We start from the raw sequence: 26,845 nt of genomic DNA on the forward strand, positions 1-26,845 counted from the left end.
CTGCTACTCGCCAGAACTCACAAGCGCATCTCCTTTCTACATAAGTGATTAAGAGCTTAATCTAGTGCTGAAGGCAAAGTGCAAGAATAGCAAACTATACCACAGTGGCACATCTACATCTACACATAGAGAGAGTTACATACATAGAAGGAATACAAAAAAGTTATGTAGCAAAGATTTCACTCATCCCTATACCCACATCCCAACCTCCCCAGACCCTTAAAAAACAAACCCTAAGTACAGCCCCCATACATATATGCTACACACACACACACACACACACACACACACACACACACACACACACACACACACACTTGACTACAGGTGCGACTACAGGTGCGACTACAGGTGCGCGCAGCTTTGCTGAGCGAGTATCCACTGCTTTGCGAGGCGAGAGAAGCTATGAAAGCTTGTTGTTGTTGTGAGTTCTTTTGGAAGGCTGTTCCACTGTTTTATGGCCGTGAAGATGAAGGATGATTGACCAAAAGCAGTCTTACGTTGTGGGATTCTGCACGCCCTCTGAGTTGTTGACCTAGTGGCTCGAGTCATTAATTCAGAGCTGAGCGTTACAAACTTTCTCAGGGGGGGAGGAGCAGCATTATGGATGATTTTAAACATAAGACAGACGTTTGAGTACATGATCAGATTTTCAAAGTTTAGCATATTATATTTGTAAAGGATATTACAAGGTGATAGTATCGTGATTTCTTGTCATGTATATTGAGGGCATTTTTATATAGTGACTCAAGAGGTCTTTGTGTTGTTTTGCCTGCCTGAGACCAGCTTGACATACAATAAGAGAGGTGAGAGAGTATCATTGCGTTTAGGTATGTGCTTGATGCATCCAGTGTCAGAGAGCTCCTTATGTGGCGATAGTTTGCCATGTTGAACTTCAGCGAGTTGGCTAGTTTTTTAATATGCTTCTTAAAGTTCAAGGTCGGATCCAGAGTGACACCCAGGTATTTAAATTCATGTACGTTCTTGATGATTTGTCCATTTACACAAATGTCTGGACAATCTCTAAGTTTGTTACGGTTTGTGAAGTACATGCTTACTGTTTTACTCACATTTAGGGTGAGACACGAGTCGAGTAACCATTTTGCAACATTTTCCATTTCCTTGGATAGTATCTTTGTGACTTCCCTTTCGTTCTTTCCGTGTGCGAATATTACTGTATCGTCGGCATACATAACTATATCAGTATCTCTACAAGCTGATGGGAGATCGTTTATATAAAGGCTGAACCACAATGGTCCTAGTATCGAGCCTTGTGGAACTCCCATCGAGCAGGCTTTTAGTGGCGATGACTGATCTCTTATCCGCACACACTGTTGGCGGCCATTCAGGTAGGAGTGTATCCAGCTTAGTGTAGTTGTGGAGAGGTTGTAGTTTGCCAGTTTGCATATTAAGATGTTATGCTGTACTGTATCAAAAGCCTTACGCAGGTCAAGGAAGACTGCTCCTACCACTCCTCCTTTGTCAAGTTTTGTTTTAATGACTTCTAGGAAGTAGCAGCAGGCTGTTTCAGTGGAGTGTTTTTAAACCCAAACTGCATAGGATGTAGGATCTATACACACATTATCAGATAACCAGGACATCTACACACAATACCAGATAACCAGGACATCTACACACAATACCAGATAACCAGGACATCTACACACAATACCAGATAACCAGGACATCTACACACAATACCAGATAACCAGGACATCTATACACAATACCAGATAACCAGGACATCTACACACAATACCAGATAACCAGGACATCTACACACAATACCAGATAACCAGGACATCTACACACAATACCAGATAACCAGGACATCTATACACAATACCAGATAACTAGGACATCTATACACAATACCAGATAACCAGGACATCTACACACAATACCAGATAACCAGGACATCTATACACAATACCAGATAACCAGGACATCTACACACAATACCAGATAACCAGGACATCTACACACAATACCAGATAACCAGGCCATGTACGCTCTTGTTGTTTTTGTGTTGTTGTTGACAGTTGATCAACCACATCGAGGAGGAGGGGCTGGACACAGAGGGGCTGCTACGGATACCTGGAGCGGCCACTAGAGTCAAGGTGAGTTCACCTGGAGAATCAACTGGAGCCTTCTGCATCCTGCCCACCCTGAGCAAGTATTTTGGATGGGTATATGGTCGAGAGGGGAGGTGTGTGTGAAAGTGTGTATGTGTGTTGTGCTTCTGCAATGTGTGTGAGTCTGTAATGTGTGTGTGTGTGTAAACGTGTGTGTGTGTGTGTGTAAATGTGTGTGTGTGTGCGGTGTGTGTGTTATCTGTAGGCGGTGTGTCTGGACCTGGAGGCTAACTTCTACGAGGGCGTGTTTCCGTGGGAGAGCGTGAAGCAGCACGACGCCGCCAGCCTGCTCAAGCTCTTCATCCGAGAGCTGCCACACCCCCTGCTCACCGTCGAGTACCTCAACGCCTTCATCGCCGTGCTCAGTACGTTCCTCCAAACCCAACCTCTTTATACTGTAGCTGTGTTGAGTACATCCCTGTAGACTCCCCTCTTTATAGCTGTGTTGAGTACGTACCTCTAAACTGAACCTCTTTATAGCTGTGTTGAGTACGTACCTCTAAACTGAACCGCTTTACAGCTGTGTTGAGTACGTACCTCTAAACTGAACCTCTTTATAGCTGTGTTGAGTACGTACCTCTAAACCTCTTCATACAGTAGCTGTGTTGAGTACTGTACATCCCTGTAGACTCCCCTCTTCATAGCTGTGTTGAGACGTACCTCTAAACCTCTTCATACAGTAGCTGTGTTGAGTACTGTACATCTCTGAAGACTCCCCTCTTTATAGCTGTGTTCAGCATGTACAGTAGCTGTAGACTCTACCTCTTTATAACGGTGTTCAGTGTGTACCTGTAGACTGAACCTCTCCACCTAAACAAGGGTAGGAGTTCTGTTAGAACACTGTGAAGTGGTCGGTCAGTCAGTCAGTCAGTCAGTGAAACAGAATTACCACTTACACAAATGTCTGTGTTGTCTGTCATCATAATGTTTCTGATTTTGTGTGTGTGTGTGTGTGTGCGCACACACAGAGCTGCCTACCAAGAAGCAGCAGCTCCAGGCTCTCAACCTGCTGGTGCTCCTGTTGCCTGAGGCCAACAGAGACACTCTGAAGGTCAGTATCACACACACACACACACACACACACACACACACACACACACACACACACACACACACACACACACACACACACACACACAAACACACACCTGTTGGTCACCTTACCTCTCCTGGCCTCATACCGGGATACTACTCTATGACGTGATGTTATGTCACGGCGCGCTATGTCACCTTTTATCACAGTGTTATGTCACCTTACGTCATGTCCTAACCCACCGGCAGGCCCTGATGGACTTCTTCCAGAGAGTGATCGACCGCAAGGAGCAGAACAAGATGACACTGAACAACATCGCCGTGGTGATGGCGCCCAACATTTTCATGTACAAGGGCTTCCGCTGCAAGATCACAGAGCAGCAGGAGTTCGCCATGGCGGCCTGCACCGCCAACATCGTCCGCCTGCTCATACGCTACCAGAACCTGCTCTGGACGGTACGACTGACCCCCCCGGTAGACCGGCTCCTCTCACAAGCACAACATACACACACATGAAGTCTACCAGGACTCACAGTACAGTAGTGTGACCCAGATTCTCCACCTCTCCATCCCTCTCCATCCATCCATCTTTCCATCCCTCTCCATCTGTCTCAATTCCTCCATTCCTCCTGTCCTCTCAACCCCTCCATCTCTCCATCCCTCTCTGTTCTTCCATCCCTCTTCATTCCTCCACCTGTCTGCATCTCTCCATTCCTCCATCTCTCCAATCATCCATCTTTCCATTCCTCCATCTGTCCATCCCTCCATCCCTCTCCATCTGTCTCCATTCCTCCATCTCTCCATTCCTCCTGTCCTCTCAATCCCTCCAACTCTTCATCCCTTTTCATTCCTCCACCTGTCTCCATCTCTCCATCCCTTCTATCTTCTCCTTTCCTCCATCCCTCCATCCCTCCTGTTCTGTGCTCCAGATCCCCAAGTTCCTCATGACCCAGGTGAGGAAGCAGAACGCGGAGAACCAGAGGAAGACGAAGGACCGCGCCGTCAGGAAGATCCTGCGGAGGATGGCCTACGACCGGGACAAGGACAGACCCCCGGCCGACGTAGGAGACCACTCTCTCTCCCTCTCTCTCTCTCCCCTCCTCTCTCTCCTCTCCTCTCCCTCCAATCTCTCTCTCCTGTCCTCTCTCTCTCCACTGACTCCAGAGGAGAACCTGATTGGCTGCATGGCTCTGCTCAGCCCTCTGGTTCACCTGAGGACACAGAGCCTGGTCTCCTTCGCCACCCACTGGTCATACACAGTACCGCAGCTCTGTTTGGCAGACGGAATTAGATAGGAAATGTTTAATTCAAAGCAATGCCTCACATTTAATGCTTGTGTGTGTGTGTGTGTGTGTGTGTGTGTGTGTGTGTGTGTGTGTGCGTGTTTGGCGTGGAGCAGGACAGCGCCCAGGGCTTCATTCGTGTCCAGGCCCCCCAGTTCTCCAAGGTGTCCATGGCCGTCCAGCTTACTGAGCAGCTCCAGGCGGCAGATGTCCTCACACGCTTCCTCAGCCAGGACAGGTAACACACACACACACACACACACTCACGCACACACACACACCACATACACACACAAACAAATACACACACGCACACACACACACAGATACACACGCACGCACACAGATACACACAATTTAGCAAGCACGCGCGCACACACACACACACAGATACACACAATTTAGCAAGCACACACACACACACACATTTTAGCAAGCATACACACACACACACAGATACACGCACACAGCACACACAGATACACACACACACATGCACACAATTTAGCAAGCATACACACAGACACACACAGACACCCTTGATATTTCAGTCAAATGTCATAGCATTTGTGAATGTCAGTCCATAGATGTACCTCCTTGGCGTGTGCTAATCCATTATTAACCCCCCCCTCTCTCTCTCTCTCTCTCTCCCTCCCTCCCTCCCTCAGCTGTGTGTCTGTGAGGAGAGAGGACCTGTGCCTTTATGAGATAGGCGGGAACATCAGTACGTTTTCACCCTCCCAACATGTTCACCACCTAAAGGTCATATGGACAAGATTTTCATGTAGACGAATAATTTTGACAACAAAAAAAAACATCCACAGAGTTTATAGAAAGGTGCAGAATAAAAGTATTTCTTCCTCCCCCGCAGAAAAATGATTAAGTCTGAATTTATTAATTTACATTTTGACGGGTACGACAAGGATGTCCTGTTGACCTCTGTCTGGCCTGTCCTCCAGCGAGGCTCGTGAGCACACAGTCCTACGATACTGGTGCCACGCGGCATGGAGGGAGGCGGGGCAAGCCTTCCTAGAGCTGTTTTTAAAAATGACTAGTCCACATGGAAATCTTGACTATAGCACCTTTAAATCATGTGTCATTTTTATAAAATATTTAGATTGACAGGCACAGTGTATAGTCTGACAAACGTGTGGTGTGTGTGTGTGTGTGGTGTGTGTGTGTGTGTGGTGTGTGTGTGTGTGTGTGTGTGTGTGGTGTGTGTGTGTGTGTGTGGTGTGTGTGTGTGTGTGTGTGTGTGTGCGTGTGTGTGTGTGTGTGTGTGTCCGTCCAGAGGAGCGTTGTCTGGATGAGGAGACCTACATGAAGGACCTGCTGGAGCTCAACCCCAATGCGGAGTGGGTAATCAAGGCTGCGCAGCGCTAGGACCCCCGCCCCGCCCCCGGACCCCTGCCCCGCCCCCGGATCCCGCTCTGCTGCATCTGATTGGACGCCGGTCTGCACCAGACCCCCACCCGTCAAGTCTGATAGGACGATGTCACAGATGGAAGTTGACGTCGTCAAACAAGAGAAAAGGGAAGTGATATCTGAAGACATTGGACCCCCCAATGACCCCCCCACCCCACCCCCCTCTGCTGTGACATTTTCCCCCTGGCCTCACCAGGAAGCTGAGACTGGTTCAGCTGACCTACGCCCTCTATCACACACCTGTTCGTGTCCTTAAAACCCTCACAACAAGGAACCCCAGTCATCTGTGACAGACAGCACGGGCTGTTTGAGATGAGCCCAGCACATTTTTTAAGCCCCCTTTTGGGTCCCTTCCAAAGGAGAATCTGATCTTGGTCCTGCTTTAGGGGAAGCTCTAGGGGAAGCTTCTGTAAAAAAGTTTTCAGGAAGATTTTTGGTCTCCAAAATAGTATATTGTTTCCGCATGGAACTTGGATAAAGATTCAGCATCTGACCTTAAAAGGTTCTGTCTGGAACCTTCTCTTCAGAAGCACCCCCCCCCCACACATACACACACACAGGGACAAAATGGTTCTACATAGCTCTCTATGAATCTAAGAGTGCTGGTCCTATGGGTCCACTGCTCCCCGTGGTTCTAAGCTAGTCCTACTCCTCTCTACGGTTCTAAGCTAGTCCTATGGGTCCAGTCCTCTCCATGGTTCTAAGCTAGTCCTATGGGTCCGCTCCTTTTAAACGATACATGTATTTTGTGATAACGGTTGAGCTACTGTGACGCCGGGCATGGCCGCTGATCAACCCTGGAGTAGGAGCGGAACGTGGGGCGGGTTCTCCAGACGCCTTCCCCTGCTTACGCTCCACTTTGTCTGCCCACAGAACTCATGTCTGTATACCGATGAGTCGGCAGTTTTGAAAGCATAAAGCACTTCAGTGGTTGATTTCTAGAGTGGTTGGGTTTTGTATGATCAATAGTGATTATAGATTAGTGGGAGATTGATCCGGTCCCTGAGCAGGCTGATGTGGTGTCCATGCCTCTCAGACACCCTGGGACCGGTTCAGTAACAACGCAACACTAATGGGATCTGCTCCGTGACCTGGGTTCAAACCCCTCATCTTGGTGCTCAATGGAACACTTTATATTATCAGTATAACAGTGTTTAGCTTCTCTCTGCTTAAACACGCACACACACACACACACACACACAAATAGGGGACGGTAGGTAGCCTGGTGCTTAGATCATCCGACCAGTGACCGAAAGGTTGCTGGTTCGAGACCGGGCCAGGCCTAGGCCAGACAAAATGCTTTCCTATCAACCATTGCCCTTGAGCAAGGCACTCAGCCCCAACACGAGCTCATAATTGCAAGTCGCTTTGGATAAAGTGCTGCTAAGGGACTAAAATGTAAAAACGTACACACTCAGAGAGGGAGACGGGGCATGGATGGAGGGGGAGACAGCAAGCAGGAAACTGATTTATTATTGGAATACTTATCATTGTCATGTTCTCATCTAGCAGCGTCAGCTATTATCTCAGGTCGCAGTGGAACATTAGGACACGGTTCTCAGAGAGAGCTTTCAGAAGAAGGACACGCTGAGAATAATGCGCTTGTCTGAGCGATAATAATGTCTTTGTCTGAACGTTTCAAACCAAGACTGATTTGATAAGGGAGAAGAGACTGAATGCAATGTCCTGGGTGTCCCTCCCTCCCGCCCTTGAGCTGTGTTGTCTACTGTGAATGTGTTTGAATAATAACGTGTCTCCATGTTGTACATGTCCTGCTGCTTCTGAGTGACCACTAAACACACTGTAAATAAATAAACCAACAAACAAATGACTGCATTAACTGCCAGGGCTGCTGGTTCCTCGTAGGTGTGTGCGTGCGTGCGTGTGTGCGTGCGTGCGTGTGTGGAGGGCGTGTCTGTACTGGCTGAAGGGCCCCTGGACACATGGGGGGGCGGAGCTTCCCAGGGAGCAGTAGGCCACACACTGTCACCATGGTCTGCTGGCACCTCATATCAGCACACTCACAGACACACAAACACATGAGCACCCAAAATTTTATTTACAGGAAGCCAATTTAAACAAACGACTTTCCATCAGGTCTGACCAGGTGTTGTACTGTAAGATGGACCTAGACATTCTATATTCTAACCTCGTAGTCCATTGCAACGAATCCACAGCAAGAATAAAATCATGACAGGAAATGACCAGACTTTTTCCTAAGGATGAACGATCAAGGCTAAGGGGATTCGTCTGTCCAGTGAGAGAGCTGGGGCCTGGTCAACTTAGGTACACGTGAAGCAGACAGGAAGTTACTGTAACAGGAAGTGAGTTGATGGTTACCATGGCTACCATGTCTGTTGTCCCTCTTCCACTGATTCATCCGGAATCCCTGGTGGGTGATGATGTTGAAGACCAGACTATTCTGATGGACAGACAGACAGACGGACAGCGTGCTAGCCAGACAGATGGATAAAAACAAACAGAGGGACAGACAGATAGCATGTTAGACAGACAGACAGGCAAATAGACAGACAGACAGACATATAGGCAGATAGACAGCATGTTAGACAGACATACAAATAAACAGAGAGGTAGACAGACAGGCAAGTAACATTAGGCAGGTAGACAGACAGACAGGATGTCAGACATGCAGGATGTTAGACAGAGTGGTAGATAGACAGGCACTAGGCAGGCAGACAGACAGACATGTAGACAGAACGACATGTTCTCACTGTCCAATCATGTTAGATCAGACAAAGAGGGAGGAGGGAAGGTTGCAGGTTTAGAGAATTGAAACTGGGCCCTGGTATCCATGGAGACCAGAGGTTGACTACTCACAGCGGGGACCTTGAGCGGCGTCCTGGCCGTCCCTCCATACGTCAGGGAAGCTCCTTCCCTGCACAAACACTAGAGCATGTAGACGCACAACTGCAGCTACAATCCAACAGTCACTTACTGCCCTGTGACACACAGTACTGATATAGAACAGTGACATTCACATTCAGCACAGTCACATTCAGCACAGTGACATAACATTTACTGCATATGAGTTCAGTATTGTATATTCCATGGCAACGTATGGCCTCACGTATTCATGTTTCAAAGGTAGACTCAGCGATCACTCCCAACACTTGCCAGACATCATCAGCTTCCTGTCAGTGCCTGCTGGCATTATGCAACACACTACACGTGCCAACAGGAAGTGAAAGGACGTGACTATCTCTCTCTTTCTTTCTCTCTTTCTTTCTCTCTCTCTCTTTCTCTCTCTTTATCTCTCTCTCTTTCTCTCTCTCTCTCTCCCTCTCTCCCTCTCTCTCTCTCTCTCTCTCTCTCTTACATGTCTGATGCCGAGTGTCGTTTTTCCAGGTTTGACATGGTCACATCCCTGAGTGCACCTTTAAACGAGTTCATAGTACCGGATGTCCTCTCAGAACACTGACTGTAGCTGGGAGAGAACCAGCCCTCCACTCCGCCCCCCCACGCTGTTCAGACCCAGGATTGGTCGAGGCAGACCCTGACATGGAGAGGGACAGGGGGTACTGGCCCCGCTTAGCAAAAAATCCTGATATAACCAAAATAACCGGAATGACATCCTTCAATATTAGTTGCAGCTAACGGTGTCAGTCGTACATTTACAGTATTCTTGTATCATGTTTTGAATACTGTGCTGATATGATTGTTTTTAATGCTGTGAGCAGAGCTTCCTTGAGAAACAGGCATTGGCTTTAATTACACTTTTTTGCATAAATACTTTTTTTTTTCAATAAATAAAATAAATACAAATAAGTGTCGCATCAGTGCCTGAGAAACTCTCCTCCCTCTGGCCCCGCCCCCGGCTTAGCTGCTCCTCCCTCACCTGGAGGGGCTGGCCCCGCCCCTGGCTAAGCTCCTCCTCCGTGACCACACAGCCCGCCCCCATGTGGTTCAGCTCCTCCTCCACCTCCTGCTGATTGGCTCTGAGAGAAGGCACAGGAAGCTTCCACTGTTACTCCACAATCAGCATTCTTTTATTTTCCACTCTACTCCTGTCTATTCAGCTGTGTTCTATTACTTCTATCCCCTCTCCTCTGTGTGGTTCTACTGTGTGGTTCTACTGTACTGTATCCCCTCTCCTCTGTGTGGTTCTACTACTATACTGTATCCCCTCTCCTCTGTGTGGTTCTACTACTATACTATATCCCCTCTCCTCTGTGTGGTTCTACTGTGTGGTACTGTACTATATCCCCTCTCCTCTGTGTGGTTCTACTGTACTATATCCCCTCTCCTCTGTGTGGTTCTACTACTATACTGTATCCCCTCTCCTCTGTGTGGTTCTACTGCGTGGTTCTAGTGTGCTATATCCGCTCTCATCTGTGTGGTTCTACTGTGTGGTTCTAGTGTGTTGTATCCCCTCTCTGCTAAATGACTGTAATGTAATAAGTTAAATATAAGCCTACAGGTGCAGTGTGTGATTTTTTGGCGGCATCTAGTGGTGAGGTTGTAGATTGCAAACAACTGAATACAATTACATGGTGCAAAGCAGGAAGAACCCGCTCCCTATGTTGTCTGATCAGGGAACGCTGGCTACCAAAGCGTTTCTCTGTGACTGACCCGGAGCCGTATGCTGCTATACTGAATAAATGTTGAATTTGATCAAAGCTTTTTTTCAAAGCTTTATTTGTATAGCGCATTTCATACCCAGAGGCAACACAATGCGCTTTACAGAGAACAAGGGAGGTGGGCATACGTCCCACCCCTACATATTCCAGAGGGAAGCAAAAAAACAGTATCACCCGGGGGCCAGATAAGTGAGCTGTAAAAATTCTTCCCTGACCCCTCTCAACAAGGCGATCGAGCAAGCTCCTGGAGTATGTTTGTCTACCGGCTAAGAACATTTATAAAGCAATAAATAACATTAAATTACATTTCCAGAGTAAGAGAGGCTAATAACATCATAGGAGAGACATGGCAAACACTGGTGTATGTCTGTGTGTGCGTGAATGTGCCTGGGCCCAGATAGAGGCAGGGGTCAGGGGTAGGGTGGGGGTAGGAAAAGGATACGGACCCGGGTTAGGGTGAGGGGAAGGGGATCTGAGCCCAGGACTGGTGTATGTCTGTGTGTGTGTGAGTGTGCCTGGGTCCAGGTAGAGGCAGGGGTCAGGTGTATGGTGGGGGTAGGAAGAGGATACGGATCAACAATTCAGTTCCAGCATCTGCTTTCCTCTCTGGCTATTGACTCTTCAATGTCTTACCATCAATCAACATATATCACTGACTCCCCGGATGAAGGTTTTGAAGATAAGCCTTATTATTAGGAGGTGGGAGAATCTCCCTGCCCCAATCAGTGATGGGAGATTCTCCTCATTCTTCAGATTCTCCCGGCCAAATCAGATTCAATCCGGACTCCTAGCGATTGTGATTGGTTTACACAAGACGATTGTGATTGGTTTAAAAGAAACACTGCATTTTTTCGCCCTTATCTACGAATGGTAATGAGTGCAGCCAGACCTTTCTCCAGCGCCGGCACAGGGTAAATGAAGTGGACATCGGTCTGGCTATGCTGGACTATCAGTGATGTAACCTGAGGTCACCGCCTACCTGACCGAGTCCAGGCGATCTCCATGTTGTCTGTAGACCAGCGCTAAGCTGGTGTGGAGCTGGTCCAGGTCAGAGAGACCCAGGGACCTCCTCTCTCCGCTGCCCAGGAGAAGCATTCTCTCCTGGGTGAGTCTGACCAGAGTCCTCCTCATGACTACCAGGGGCTGGCTGACAGTCCTTCTCCTACGCTGAGATGTCAGAGATTACACACTCTCTCTCTCTCACTCTCTCTGTCTCTCTCTCTCTCTCTCTGCCACAGCCCAGATAATGGAAGGATTTGGAGTTGATAAACAGCTGCAACAGGCCCAGGTTCTGCTTCCTCTGTGTTTGATATGAACCTGGATCTCACACACACACACACACACACACACACACACACACACACACACACACACACACACACACACACACACACACACACACACACACACACACACACACACTCTCTCTCTCTTTCTCTCTCTGGTTCTCACTTCCTCTCCTTGCAGGTCCTGAAGGACTGCCTGTCTGTGGCGCTACCTACCGGAGCAGCTTCAGTCCACTGAGGAAGTGAGTTTACAGTAAACTACAGTATTTATCAACGAGCTTGGAAATCTGACCAAAAATGACTTGAACTTGAACAGATGAAGCATTTTAGGAAACAGATCAGAAAAAATAAATGAAGAAAACAGAATATGTGGTCATTGTTTGACAGGTGAGGTTGGAACAGAGATGCACTTCCTCCTACTGTAAAACATTAAAGAGGGAACATCTACTTTAACAAGTTTAACTCTGTACTTCCACACTTCAAACAGTTTAAAGACGTCTCAAAACTAAAAATACTCCTAGGAGAAGCAGACAGGGCATGTATGGCTGCCCAAAATGTATCATCATGCCACAACCTGAAGGACAGTGTGTGACCTACACACACAGCACACACATATATTCAACAACACACACATATATTCTCACACACAAACACACACACACGCATGCACACAAACAAATATATACTGTACACATTGTATTGATACATGATTATTATTGTTACCATTTATTACAGCATTTCTTATTTAATAGATTTGTATAATGAGTACAATTTTGTTATCTCTTTTTTGTTTGTTATTTAATTAGTTCTATGCTTTGGCAATATTTCCATAGTGAGTATTTCCTGCCAATAAAGCTTATTGAATTGAATTGAAATATTTTAGAATTGAACTCCTGATGACCGGGGGGGTATCTGCATGGTTGATGAAACCACTCCATCACACCCAGAGCTGGACTCTGTTTTGATTACATTACGTATAGCCTTCTGGGGAAACTCTGGTAGTGTGTGTGTATGTGTGTATGTGTGTGTGGTAATTGTCTGGTCACATGAAGTTGACGGCCCATCGTTTTATCAGTAAATTAAATCGATAATAAAGACAGGACCACAGACATCTTTTAATGCAATCCGACATGTATTTGGTAGAGCTGGAGACACACACAGACACAACCACGCCATGCAAGCTGCAGGAACCATACCATGACATCACACACCAGGGGCTCGTGGGGGGGGGCAGACAGACAGCTCTACTAAGGCACACGGTGAATTCGGGGGGGGAGGGGGCAGTTATGCTGCTGAGTGCTTGATGGGGCGTATGTTTGTAGGCGGCGTTTAAACAGCCGTAGGGGTCGATATGACCCGGTAAGGGGCAGGCGCGGGGTAGTTAGCGGGGGGGGGGGGGGGGGGGGGGGCATTTTACGCGGCAGGGGCGTGGGTGGGGCAGGAGAGCGGCTGGACCCCCTTCACCTCCAGGGCCTTGTTGAAGTGGACCTCCGTGGTTTTGGCGGCCTTGGTGATCTTCAGGTTCCTCATGCAGCCCCGGAACGAGGAGCTGCCGCTGAGACCCACCTGCTTCACACCCTCTGAGGCACGCACACACACACACACACACACACACACACACACACACACACACACGCACACACGCACACACACACGCACATACACACACACAGATAGAAACAAGGTCAGTTACGATGAAACAGACCACAGTTCATAATAATATCTCATCTCCTATACAGGAGTGCGGGTTGGTTTGATTTGTGTCAGGGGGTCGTACCGGGGTACCCCCCTACGTAGATGGGGTCGTTGGTGTCCGCGGTGTTGGAGCGCGCGTTGGGGCTCTCGGCCTGTGACTTCCTGCCGTCCACCGTCAGCTCCACACGGTGACGCAGCTTCTGGGCGGAGACGGAGTGCCACTGTCCGTCACAAAGCCCCGCCTCCTCGCCAGGCTGGTACTCCGCCGTGATTCGTCCGGCTCCGTTGTCCACATGGAACAGCAGCTACAGAGGGCGTGTATCTATAACCTGTTTGTTCCATGTGGTATCCGAATCATCCGAATGAGGCAGAGTGTGTGTGTGTGTGTGTGTTGTCAGTGTGTGCATCTGCATGTGAGTGTGTGTTATCTGAGTTTGTTCGTATGTAATTTGTGTGTGTGAATTATTTGAGAGTGTGTGTGTATGTGTGTTATCTGAGTGTGTGTGTGTGTGCTGTATGTGTGAGTGTGTTTTCCATGTGTGCGCTATCTGTGCATTATCTGTGCATTGTGTGAGTGTGTGTGTGTGTGTGTTAACTCTGTGTGTGTGTATGTGTGTGTTATCTCTGTGTGTGTGCGTGTATGTGTGTGTGTTATCTGTGTGTGTGTGTGTGTGTGTGTGTGTGTGTGTGTGTGTGTACCTTGCCATCCACCAGTTCTATCCCCAGCCCATCAGTGGTGGGGCTGCTGACTCCCAGCAGGACTCCGCTGCTCTTAGAGGTCCTGAACTCCAGGTCAAAGGTCACATCCAGACCGACCCTGAACGACCCCACTGCAAGAGAAAGGGGTGGGGTTGTATAATATAACCCTTGGTCCATTGGTCACTGACTGTAATGTCTCATTGTTGTCAGTTCTGTCAAGGGAAGATCTTATCTCGTCATGCAAGAGCATTCAAAGTCTGTTTTCTGCCAAATCTAATCTGCTTTGAGATAGCCTGTGTGTGTGTGTGTGTGTGGTGTGTGTGTGTGTGTGTGTGTGTGGATGTGTGTGCGAGAGAGAGATAGAGACTATTAGAGAGAGAAAGCAAGAGTGTGTGTGTGTGTGTGTGTGTGTTCTCACCTGCTTTCAGGTACCCAGTGCCGTCAAAGTACGTCCCCGTCTCTGTGTTCTCGTAGCACGTTCCCACCATGTGACTGGAGGTGGGCGTGTCCAGGTCCAGGTTGTCCTCCATCAGTTGGAAGTTCCTGATGCAGCCGTCAATGCTCTGCAGAACCTGGAGCGCACACACACACACACACACACACACACACACACACACAAACGGTTAAAGACCGATCTGATTCCACGTGGTCCAGTTTGGTTCAATTTTTAACAGCATTCTCTGCAGTACCGGCCCGATCCTCTTGGTGGTGTAGTTTTGCGGCAGCCCTCCTATGTAGATCGTGCCCACCACGTCCAGGATGTCGGCCTTCTTGGGGCTGTAGGACACCTTGTGGTATCGCTGGTCCACCGATAGCATCCCTCTCTGCTTCTCGCGCATAACACGGATCTGATAGACGCACACACACACACGCACACACACACACACACACACACACACACACACACACACACACACACACAAGGAGAGGGCCCGTAGTGCATGTCAGGTGAGTAGTGCAATGTCCCTCCAGAGCCTTTACGTTACCTCTGGACCCTGAAGGTTAAAACAGAGCCGGCTTGACCTCTGACCTTGTGCCAGTGTCCATCGTTTATGATGCGCGGTACGGTCGCCGAGGTGTTGCCGTGGCCCAGGTCAAAGCCCAGTTGGGCCATCCCACCCTTTATCTGGAGAGAGAAAGAGGAGAGAGAGAGAGAGAGAGAGAGAGAGAGAGAGAGAGAGAGAGAGAGAATGTGTGTGTGAGAGAGAGAGAGATAGAGAGAGTGAGAATGTGTGTGAGAGAGAGAGAGAGAGAGAGAGAATGTGTGTGAGAGAGAGAGAGATAGAGAGAGAGTGAGAATGTGTGTGAGAGAGAGAGAGAGAGAGAGAGAGAGAGAGAGAGAGAGAATGTGTGTGTGAGAGAGAGAGAGAGGAAGGTTACAAAAGGTGAGAGGACAGGAAGGGGGAGGAAAGAAGAGGAGAGAGAGGGAGGATGACAGAGAGAGAGAGAGAGGAGCAATTAAATAATTTTCTCTACTGCTTTGGCAACATCGGCTTTTCATCTGTCGTGCCAATAAAGCTTATTTGAATTTGATTTGAGAGAGAGAAAGGGAAAGAAGAGGGATGAGAGATGACAGAGAGTGGTAGATAGGAGGAGCGGAGGGGTGGAGAGGCAGAGGGGTACGGAGCGGGGTGGTGGGGGGCGATCCTACCTGGATGGTGGCGAAGTCTGCGTGGTTGTGCCTGGCCATGTAGAACACCAGGCCGGACTCCGCCTTGGTGCGCAGCTCGAACGCAATAATCAGGCGGCTCTTCACCTTGGTGTCGTCGAAGGCGAACGCCACGTGGCTGTTCCTGCTCAGGCCGAACTGCTTGGCCTTACCCACAATCCCCAGCGTTGGCTCCGCCGCACACCCCATCTGGAATCGGTCGACATCACAGGTCGGTCAGTCAGTCTAGTCTGTCACTGTAACAGTCGATCATTCAGACACCACTGGGAGATATAGATAGAGGGATAGTTATTCTAATGTTGACCACAAGATGGTGCCGTTGCATCAAGATGTTATGTGTGTCTCCTGTGAATCCTACACTGAGAGAGGTGGAGAGAAAGAGAGAGAGAGAGAGAGAGAGAGAGAGAGAGGTAGAGCGAGAGAGAGAGGTAGGGCGAGAGGGCTAAAAAGAGCGAGAGGGAGAGAGCGGAGAGCGAGCGAGAGAAGCTCGTTAGTTTGGCAGCAAGGCCACTCCCGCGTCTGAATCACTTTTCTTTTGTTCCGCTAACAGGAAGACGTTCCCGTCGGCGCGACCTTGCACTGTCTCAGCCGAGGAGCGCCGGTCCTGTGTTCCGAGGACGCTGGGTCACTGGGACGCCTCCAGGGTGAGGCTGCGACGGACCGGACACGAGGCCCGGTTCTCTCCCACGCTGTTGAGTATGTGTGTGTGTGTGTGTGTGTGTTTGTACAGTATGTGTGTGTGAGTGAGTGAGTGAGTGAGTGTGTGTGTGTGTGTGTGTGTGTGTGTGTGTGTGTGTGCGTGTGTGAGTGAGTGAGTGAGTGAGTGAGTAGTACCAGAGTGGGGGGGTCTGGGCCAGTCTCCGGGGCGGGGCTGGTGAGAAGCGGGGGGGCAGCGGGCGTAGCAGGGGGCGGGTCCTAAAGCAGCATCGGGGGGGGGGGGGGGGGGCAGCAGGTTAACGAATAATACACAGAACCAAACAGGACGGCCAACGGTCCACCAATCATCAAGCAATGATGCCCCGAATGTCAACATCACACTGCAGTATCATCATCTACAGGGAGAGAGGAGCGAGATGGAGAGGGGAAGAGGGAGCACGCGAGAGAGAGAGCGCTGGAGAAAGAGGGAGAGCAAGAGAGAGAGATCACAGGTAAATGACACTGAGGAAGAGAGGGAGAGAGAGAGAGAGAGAGAGAGGAGAGGAAGAGAGAGAGAGAGAGAGAGGCAGGGGTATCTATATGACAAACTACCTGTCATTTCTGCAGTTACACCTCTGCAGCAGAGCTAATGGAGTGGAAAACTGCTCTGTCTTTACCTTGGCGCCCTCCCTCCCTCTCTCTCTCCCTCCCTCTCTCCCTCCCTCCCTCTCTCCCTCCCTCTCTCCCTCCCTCTCAGGGCTGACTGGGCCTGTACTCACACACAGACCCTCAGAGTAGGAGAGCTGATCCGTGATCAGTTGAGCTTGTTGGAGCTCAATGAATCCAGTGACACTGATGGGATTGGAGCTGATCCTATATCAGCAGCTGTACTGTGAGACGCTTCATATCCCCACACACTGAGCCCTCACAGAGGAGGTGTGGCAGTGGAAGCCTTCAGACAGGGTCTGAGTTGATGTTAACAATGTTTTTACTGTGCGGGATTTACTGGTTTTTAGTGCTTTACTGTTTTTTATTGTGTGTTCTGGTACTGTCTAGTTGTGTTGAGTGTTTCTCTGTTATTTGGGTGTGTTGTTTTAGCTGCAGCAATGAATTTCCCCATACTGTATCTGTCTGTCTGTCTGTCTGTCTGTCTGTCTGTCTGTCTGTCTGTCTGTCTGTCTGTGTGCCTGCCTGCCTGCCTGCCTGTCTCTCTCTCTCTCTCTCTCTCTTTCTCTCTCTCTCTCTCTATCTATCTATCTATCTATGCTGAAGATAGAGGACATAAGAGAATCGGCCTGGTGTGGGTTTAACTTCAGCACCACTGGCAGGACCTACAGTGGAGACAGGTGTGGGGGTCTTGGGTGCTGGGGTGGTGGGGGCAGGTATAGGCTTATCCACGTCCTCTGGTTTAGACCCCTCCTCTTCCTTCTTAGGCTCCTCCTCCTCTGGGAGGGGCAGTGGTGGCGGAGGCGGGGCCAGGTTGGGGCACTGGCCAATATCTGCGTTCTCAAACGTTACCGGTTGTGAAAAGTCTGCCAGGCTGTGAGAAGAGAAGAACAAGGTTATAATAGTTTCACTTTTTTCATGCGTTTTTTATTTATTTATTTATTTATATTCAGTTTAGCTTCAATTTTAAATGCTTAGTTTTAGTTTAGTAGGTTGTTGTTTTTTTCTTCTGCGCTAGACTCATGAGACCATCCTGATATCGCAAGCTCACGTTGTTTCACTCTGTGTTAAACAAACAATCTGGATGGATTTCATGTCCACCCAAAACACTAGGCTTATGTCTGAAATGAAAGTGACTAAAACTAAATAGATTTTCTCTATAATTTTAAAATTATAAAGCCTAGTTTTTAATTTTATTTCAGTTAACTAAAATGTTGTTTCACACCTAGTTTTTGTTTTTTCATTCGTTTTTGTTAACTACAGTATAATAACGTAGGAACACACACAAACATGCACCCCCCCCCCCCTCCACACACACATGAATGGCTAGTAATCAGTTGAATTAAGATTGTGGCTATGAGAGGGGACAGGGCCATTCCAGCCATGTAAATATAGGTCAACAGAGTCCAGTCCGTAGAGGCATCACATGTGTGTGCATGTGTGTGTGTGTGTGTGTGCGCATGTGTCTGTGTGTGTGTGTGTGTGTGTGTGTGTGTGAGTGACTAACGATTGAGGTTCATCATCATCAGTCTTCGCAGTTAATAGACACAATCTAATCATGTTTAGTGTTGTGTAGGCCTACCGGTGTGGTGTGGTGTAGCAAGTACTGGAATGGTACGGTATATGTACTGGTATGGTACAATATATGAACTGGTGTGGTACAGTATATGTACTGGTATCATGGTACAGAATATGTACTGGAAGCTGATAGACTTACACAGTGTTGACCATGAGGTTCCAGATGCAGCCCTCGAAGGGAACACTGAGTCTCTGAGAGACCTGCTGCACGTCTGTCGGTATCCCTCCAATGAACAGGCGCTTGATGGCGATTGGCAGGTCGTTGGGCAGACCAGCCTCCCTCTTCTCCTCCTCGTCAACCTGCACTGCGAAGGACCTGGAGCAGGAAACAGATCAGGTCGAAACAGGAAGTACACATACAGCACATTCTTACAGGCTGACCCCACACCAGCCCTACGCAGGGTGACGATGATCTCCATCCCTCCATATCCAGGTGGTCCTGTCTCACCCTCACCCCTCAGTCCTGTCTCACCCTAACCCATCAGTCCTGTCTCACCCTCATCCTTCAGTCCCGTCTCACCCTAACCTCCAGGTGGTCCTGTCTCACCCTAACCCCTCAGTCCTGTCTCACCCTCACCCCTCAGTCCTGTCTCACCCTAACCCCTCAGTCCTGTCTCATCCTAACCCCTCAGTCCTGTCTCACCCTCATCCCTCAGTCCTGTCTCACCCTCACCCCTCAGTCCTGTCTCACCCTCATCCCTCAGTCCTGTCTCACCCTCATCCCTCAGTCCTGTCTCACCCTCACCCCTCAGTCCTGTCTCACCCTCACCCCTCAGTCCTGTCTCACCCTAACCCCTCAGTCCTGTCTCACCCTCACCCTTCAGTCCTGTCTCACCCTCACCCCTCAGTCCTGTCTCACCCTCATCCCTCAGTCCTGTCTCACCCTCACCCCTCAGTCCTGTCTCACCCTAACCTCCAGGTGGTCCTGTATCACCCTCACCCCTCAGTCCTGTCTCACCCTAACCTCCAGGTGGTCCTGTCTCACCCTAACCCCTCAGTCCTGTCTCACCCTAACCCCTCAGTCCTGTCTCACCCTCACCCTTCAGTCCTGTCTCACCCTCACCCCTCAGTCCTGCCTCACCCTCACCCTTCAGTCCTGTCTCACCCTCACCCCTCAGTCCTGTCTCACCCTCATCCCTCAGTCCTGTCTCACCCTCACCCCTCAGTCCTGCCTCACCCTAGCGCCTTAGTCCTGTCTCACCCTCACCCCTCAGTCCTGTCTCACCCTCACCCCTCAGTCCTGTCTCACCCTCACCCCTCAGTCCTGTCTCACCCTAACCCCCAGGTGGTCCTGTCTCACCTGCTGGGCAGTCTCAGGATGCGTAGCGAGTGTTCCCGGCCGTCGTGGAGGACCCCCATGTCGGGCCTGCGGACCACCTTGCGCACGGCGTGGATCCCGTTGGACACCTGCACCTCCAGGGCGCCCTTGTTCAGGAAGACCGCCAGGAACGTCTGGGGGGGGGGGGGGGGGGTACAGAGGACAGAGAAAGGGAGGGGGGATCTGGTGACAGTGTCCAGAGGTGTGCGTGATCACAGCTTTGTTGGCCGGTTCTTCCTCCTCTGTTCCATGTTTGAGACGCGCCCACTCTCTCACTGCCCTGATTACTGCAATCTAATCAGCACAAGAGCTCTCACACCACTTTTTCAGTTGGTAAGTGTGTGTGTGTGTGTGTGTGTGTGTGTGTGGGTGTGTCTGTGTGTGTGTGTTAAAGGACCTCCCAAACACAATCCAATCACACCTGGCTCTCAGCCTGAAAGCATATTACTGTGTGATTATGTCAAGTTTACTCTCTAGATAAGAGTAGCTTTTAGTTTCACTAAAAATTCATCACATTTACATCTCAGGCCAACGCTGGAGAACATTCTAAAAGTTAGCCAGTCAGCAGACTGTGTGTGTGTGTGTGTGTGTACGTGTGTGTGTTTATATACTGTATATACCGTATGTGTGTAGATAATCTGTGTGTCAGTGTGTGTGCATACATCTGTGTGTGTGTGTGTGTGTGTATGCGCACATACTATGTGAACGAGTGTTTGTGTGTTTGTTTGTGTGTGCGTGTGTGTGTGTACGTCTCCGGACTGCCTGCGCCGTCTCTGGGGCAGCTGTGCCAGGACAGGTGTGTGTGTGTGTGCGCGTGTGTGTGCGTACGTACCTCTCCGGACTGCCTGCGCCGTCTTCCGGGCACCTGGGCCCGGACAGGGGTGTGTCCTGTGTTGGCTCCGCCCACGGCCAGCAGGATGGTTCCATGCTCCGCCTTGGTGCTGAATGACAGGCTGATCTCCGTGGCGACGGCGAAGGACAGACCGGGCAGCTCCATGAAGCCCGGCTTGGAGAAACTCACCGTGTGGAGGTTCTGGAGGAGGAGAGGAGAGGAGAGGAGGAGAAAGGAGAGGAGGAGAGGAAGAGAGGAGGAAGGAGGAGAGGTGAGAGGAGGAAAGGACAAAGGAGGTGAGAGGAAGAGAGGAAAGGAGAGGAGAGGAGGAAGGAGGTGAGAGGAAGGGAGGAAAGGAGAGGAGAGGAGGAAGGAGGTGAGAGGAAGGGAGGAAAGGAGAGGAGAGGAGAGGAGGAAGGAGGTGAGAGCAGGAGAGGAGAAAGGAGAGGAGGAGAGGAAATAAGGAGGGGATGAGAGGAGGGGAGAGGAGGAGGAGAGAGGAGAAAGGAGAGAGGAGAGAAGGAGGAAAGAGGAAGAGAGGAGAAAGCAGGAGAGAGGAGGAAAAAGAGACACAGATACACACATAGAAACACACACACACAAGGAGCACAGGGTGTGATATACAACTACGACAATCTCTCTTTCTCTTCTTATGCTGCCTCACGTTCTCAATCTCTCATTCTGCTGTCTTCCTTCTCTCTCTCCTCTGACCCCCTGTCTCTCACTCTCTCTCCCTCTCTCTCTCTCTCTCTCTCCCTCTCTCTCTCCCTCTCTCTCTCTCTCTCTCTCTCTCTCTCTCTACTGTTCCTCTCCAGTTCTCTTGTTGAGAGAGGAATGGCTGCAAATGTTTGTGTGAGTGTATCTGCCGTGTGTATGTGTGTGTGTGTGTGTGTGGATGTGTGTGTGTGTGTGTGTGTGTGTTTATGTGTGCATGCAACTGTGTGTGTATTTATGTGTGTGCACGCAAATGTGGATGTGAAAGAGTGTGTGTGTGTGCGTGCATTTGTGTGAGTATGGCTATGTGCATGTGTGTGCATGTGTGAGGTGTGAGTTAGCGTGCGTTTTAATGCTTACATTGTGTGTGTGTGTATGCGTGTGTGTTGTGTGTCTACTCTATGAATTTGTGTGTGTTGTGTGTCTATGCGTGTGTGAGTGTGTGTGTGTGTGTGTGTGTGTGTGCGCGTTGGTGTGTGTGAGCGAGTGTGTGTGTGTGAGCGAGTGTGTGTGTGTGCCCTCTGACCTCAGTGGAGCAGCCCTTGGTAAGGCCAGTGTAGTCAGGGCTGCTGAGCAGGTTGTAGGGGGTTCTGGAAACTTCCACATCTCTCATGCAGCCAGCAAACCTCTTCTGAGACACCTCAGACCTGCAGCAGTGAGGAGGTGGGGGGGTGGAGAGAGGAAGGGAAGAAGGGAGGGAAAAGGAGGTATAGAGAGAGAGAGAGAGAGAGAGAGAGAGAGAGAGAGACGTTCCATCTGTTAACACTCAAACCTGCATAGATGTGATGTTCTATGAGAGATGAACCGATGTGTGAACTGACAGAGCTTCCTCACGAAGGCTCTTTGCCAAAACGATGGTTCATTAAAATCACAGCAGAGGAGAGAGTTTGAGTGTGTGACTTTGTTGATGTTGTTTTTTTTTTTACAGAACTGACAGAACAGTCACAAGGTGGCGGATGACAGAAGTTCATCTGAGCCTCTACACACAGTAGACTAACAGCACTAACAGGCAGTACCGGTCTCTCTACTAACAGGAAGTACCGGTCTCTCTACTAACAGGCAGTACCGGTCTCTCTACTAACAGGCAGTACCGGTCTCTCTACTAACAGGCAGTACCGGTCTCTCTACTAACAGGCAGTACCGGTCCCTCTACTAAAAGGCAGTACCGGTCTCGCTACTAACAGGCAGTACCGGTCTCTCTACTAACAGGCAGTACCGGTCCCTCTACTAACAGGCAGTACCGGCCTCTCTACTAACAGGCAGTACCAGTCTCTAACAGGCAGTACCGGTCTCTCTACTAACAGGCAGTACCAGTCTCTAACAGGCAGTACCGGTCTCTCTACTAACAGGCAGTACCGGTCCCTCTACTAAAAGGCAGTACCGGTCTCTCTACTAACAGGCAGTACCGGTCTCTCTACTAACAGGCAGTACCGGTCTCTCTACTAACAGGCAGTACCAGTCTCTAACAGGCAGTACCGGTCTCTCTACTAACAGGCAGTACCGGTCTCTCTACTAACAGGCAGTGCCAGTCTCTAACAGGCAGTACCGGTCTCTCTACTAACAGGCAGTACCAGTCTCTAACAGGCAGTACCGGTCTCTCTACTAACAGGCAGTACCAGTCTCTAACAGGCAGTACCGGTCTCTCTACTAACAGGCAGTACCAGTCTCTAACAGGCAGTACCGGTCTCTCTACTAAAAGGCAGTCCCAGTCTCTAACAGGCAGTACCGGTCTCTCTACTAACAGGCAGTCCCAGTCTCTAACAGGCAGTACCGGTCCCCCTTCTAACTGTCTACAGTGTTATTAGTTAAAGGACAATGCTCGTTTTTGACAACCTGGACCTTATTTACGACATATTATAAGACGTTTGACTCACCGAGATCACTTTGGTGTAGTTCGGAGGCATGTAGAAGAAATTAAAAATCCAGCGCCAGCAGCCAGTATATCCATGTAATGGCGGTGGTGGGGGCAACGAGAATGCAGTTTCTAAAAATCTATTTTCTGCCGCAAAACGTTTGTTTTCATCAATCTGTCTTGATGAATCGCTAGTTGTGCTTACATAGAGCATAGGCCTGTTGTGGTTTTTCACATGCCTCTGTAATATGATCTTTAGAAACGTCTTTAGACACAAAATAGCTTCCTCACTTGCTCCAGCACGCATGCGCACAGCGTGCTGGAGCAACGGTTGCGCGCTGTGCGCATGCGTGCTGGAGCAAGTGAGGAAGCTATTTCGTTTCAAAAGACGTTTCTAAAGATCATGGCATGTGAAAAACCACAACAGGCTCTGTACATGTGCTCTATGTAAGCACAACTAGCGATTCATCAAGACAGATTGATGAAAACAACCGTTTCGCGGCAGAAAATAGATTTTTAGAAACTGCATTCTAAGTGCCCCGACCACCGACATTACATGGATATACTGGCTCGCGCTGGATTTTAAATTTCTTCTACATGCCTCCGAACTACACCAAAGTGATCTCGGTGAGTCAAACGTCTTATAATATGTCGTAAATAAGGTTCAGGTTGTCAAAAACGAGCATTGTCCTTTAACATTCCCCTGGCTGTGAAGGTCTGGTGCTGAATGATACTGTCTCAGTACTGAGCCTCTATTATCAGAGACAGGAGGACATTCTGTGCTGCTCTCTCTCTCTCTCTCTCTCTCTCCATCAACAACATGACTGGCAAGGTTACTGATAACTTTCTGAACTTTTTTTCTGAGCCCTTTACTGATAAACTTTCTCTCCCTCCTTCCCTCCCCTCTATCTCTCTCTCTCTCTCTGTCGCTCTCTCTGTCTTTGACATTTTCTCTCTCTCTCGCTCTCTCTCTCTGTCTCTCTCTCTCTCTCTTTCTCTCTCTCTCCTCCCTGACTGTCACTCTCCCTCTCAATTCAGTTCAATGGGCTTTATTGACATAGGAAACATGTTTGCCATAAAAAGTGAAAAATAAAAATAAAAATCAATGAAAATAAAATAATACGATGGAAACATTGTAAAACATTCTTAAAAAAAACATGTATTAAATATTACCTGTCTCTTTCTCTTTCCGTCTCTTGCCCACAACACACACTCACATACACACACACACACACCCGCATACCTGTAGTTGCCTATGGTGGGCAGGCCTCCGAAGTAGATCTTCTCGGTGTCTCTGAGGTTGAGGCCGGTGGCGGAGCCCTGGGACGACACCTGCAGCCTCTCCTCCTCGTTAGAGTCAACGTCCACCACCGTCACCGTGGCTACGCCAGGCAACAACCCACAAGGAGGTCCCGTCAAGTTGTGTGTGTGTAGTTGCATACGGGTGTGTGCAGGTGTGTCGTGGCGTACAGGTGTGTGCCGGTTTACAGGTGTGTACAGGTGTGTACAGGTGTGTATAGTTGTGTACCTTGTTTCTTGTTGCGGGTCATGGTGAGGGTAGTTGTGTCAAAGTGTGTTATTGTGTGTGTAGTTGTGTAGTATGTTTCTTGTTGTGGACCATGGCGATGGTAGTTGTGTAGAGCTGTGTAGTTGTGTGTGTATTTGTGTAGAAGTGTATAGTTGTCTGGAGGGGTGGAGTTGTGTGTGTAGTTGTGTAGAAGTGTGTAGTTGTGTGTGGAGTTGTGTAGAAGTGTGTAGTTGTCTGGAGAGGTGTAGGTGTGTGTGTAGTTGTGTACCGTGTTTCTTGTTGCGGGCCATGGTGAGGGTAGTTGTGTGTGTAGTTGTGTAGAGGTGTGTGTGTACTGTAATTGTGTGTGTAGTTGTGTGTGTAGCTGTGTACCGTGTTTCTTGTTACGGCCATGGTGAGGGTAGTTGTGTAGAAGTGTGAACTTGTGTAGAGGTGTATGTAGTTGTGTAGAAGTGTGTAGTTATGTGTAGTTGTGTAGAGGTGTGTATGTGGTTGTGTACTGTGTTTCTTGTTACGGGCCATAGTGAGGGTAGTTGTGTCGAAGTGTGTAGTGTGTGTAGTGTGTGTAGAGGTGTGTGTGTAGTTGTGTAGTTGTGTACCGTGTTTCTTGTTACGGGCCATGGTGAGGGTAGTTGTGTAGAAGTGTGTAGTGTGTGTAGTTGTGTAGAGGTGTGTGTGTAGTTGTGTAGAGGTGTGTGTGTAGGTGTGTACCGTGTTTCTTGTTACGGGCCATGGTGAGGGTAGTTGTGTAGAAGTGTGTAGTGTGTGTAGTTGTGTAGAGGTGTGTGTGTAGTTGTGTACCGTGTTTCTTGTTACGGGCCATGGTGAGGGACTTCCAGCGGCCGTCGTTGTGTCTCTTTGAGCTGGTGACTGAGCCGGTCCCCGAACCCAGATCATAACTCACCTTCAACCTCCCAGCAGACAACTCTGCACTCATAAAGTCCTTCTACAGAGGGGAGGAGGAGAGGAGAGGAGGAGGAGAGGAGGAGGAGAGGAGGAGAGGAGAGGAGAGGAGAGGAGAGGAGAGGAGAGGAGAGGAGAGGAGAGGAGAGGAGAGGAGAGGAGAGGAGAGGAGAGGAGAGGAGAGGAGGAAGAGAGGAGAGGAGAGAAGAGAAGAGGAGGAGGATGAGAGGGGAGGAAGGAAGGGAGGAGAGGGTGGGATGTAAATGCAAATTGAAATATTGAACTAGAAATACCGCTTCACGGATGTATGCGTCCGCCAAAAGTCAGGTGGCTCTGAACATGTTTTGTGACCTTAAGTCAAGTGATAATGACCTTTGGCCACCAATATCTAATCAGTTAAAGGAGAATGCTCGTTTTTGACAACCTGGACCTTATTTACGACATATTATAAGACGTTTGACTCACCGAGATCACTTTGGTGTAGTTCGGAGGCATGTAGAAGAAATTTAAATTCCAGCACGAGCCAGTATATCCATGTAATATCGCGCTGGATTTTAAATTTCTTCTACATGCCTCCGAACTACACCAAAGTGATCTCGGTGAGTCAAACGTCTTATAATATGTCGTAAATAAGGTCCAGGTTGTCAAAAACGAGCATTGTCCTTTAATCCTTGAGTCCAACTGGACATTCTGGTTCCCTCAAGCCGTTCCTGAGATATCACGTTCACCAGGCCAAAAACGCCTTTGTGACGTCACGGTGACCTTGACCTTCGATCTTTGACCACCGAAATCGAATCAGTTCATCCTTGAGTCCAACTGGATATTCTGGTCAAATTTGAAGAAATTCCGTCAAGCCTTTCGTGAGATATCGCGTTAACAAGAACGGGACGTACGTCGTACGGACAACCTGGAAACATAATGCCATCCAGCCACGGCCGCACCGAGCGGAGGCATATAAATGGAATCGGAGAAGACTCTGTGTGTGTGTGTGTGTGT

At 49.1% G+C, this 26,845-nt stretch overlaps 2 protein-coding genes across 2 annotated transcripts in view; one reads left to right on the forward strand and one right to left on the reverse strand.

Moving 5' to 3' along the window:
• arhgap18 (Rho GTPase activating protein 18) overlaps positions 1-7,682 on the forward strand; it is a 23,896-nt gene extending 16,214 nt beyond the window's left edge. Inside the window, exons 8-15 of the mRNA XM_084453411.1 lie at positions 2,043-2,120; positions 2,341-2,500; positions 3,104-3,186; positions 3,417-3,623; positions 4,097-4,228; positions 4,567-4,688; positions 5,119-5,174; positions 5,742-7,682. Of these exons, the coding sequence (XP_084309537.1) occupies positions 2,043-2,120; positions 2,341-2,500; positions 3,104-3,186; positions 3,417-3,623; positions 4,097-4,228; positions 4,567-4,688; positions 5,119-5,174; positions 5,742-5,833 (930 nt within the window). The 3' untranslated portion in view covers positions 5,834-7,682. The remainder of the gene's footprint in view (positions 1-2,042; positions 2,121-2,340; positions 2,501-3,103; positions 3,187-3,416; positions 3,624-4,096; positions 4,229-4,566; positions 4,689-5,118; positions 5,175-5,741) is intronic.
• A 5,269-nt stretch (positions 7,683-12,951) lies between these two features.
• lama2 (laminin, alpha 2) overlaps positions 12,952-26,845 on the reverse strand; it is a 75,721-nt gene continuing 61,827 nt past the window's right edge. Inside the window, exons 37-51 of the mRNA XM_084453397.1 lie at positions 25,748-25,892; positions 24,662-24,800; positions 22,093-22,213; positions 20,853-21,053; positions 20,003-20,154; positions 18,842-19,018; positions 17,794-17,998; positions 16,657-16,737; positions 15,805-16,011; positions 15,184-15,279; positions 14,843-15,001; positions 14,572-14,725; positions 14,154-14,284; positions 13,537-13,759; positions 12,952-13,339 (exon numbers count right to left, since the gene is read on the reverse strand). Coding sequence (XP_084309523.1) covers positions 13,173-13,339; positions 13,537-13,759; positions 14,154-14,284; positions 14,572-14,725; positions 14,843-15,001; positions 15,184-15,279; positions 15,805-16,011; positions 16,657-16,737; positions 17,794-17,998; positions 18,842-19,018; positions 20,003-20,154; positions 20,853-21,053; positions 22,093-22,213; positions 24,662-24,800; positions 25,748-25,892 — 2,358 coding nt within the window. The 3' untranslated portion in view covers positions 12,952-13,172. The remainder of the gene's footprint in view (positions 13,340-13,536; positions 13,760-14,153; positions 14,285-14,571; positions 14,726-14,842; positions 15,002-15,183; positions 15,280-15,804; positions 16,012-16,656; positions 16,738-17,793; positions 17,999-18,841; positions 19,019-20,002; positions 20,155-20,852; positions 21,054-22,092; positions 22,214-24,661; positions 24,801-25,747; positions 25,893-26,845) is intronic.

The sequence above is a fragment of the Borostomias antarcticus genome (assembly GCF_949987555.1).
Source record: "Borostomias antarcticus genome assembly, chromosome: 19".
NCBI classification, from domain to species: Eukaryota; Metazoa; Chordata; class Actinopteri; order Stomiiformes; family Stomiidae; genus Borostomias; species Borostomias antarcticus.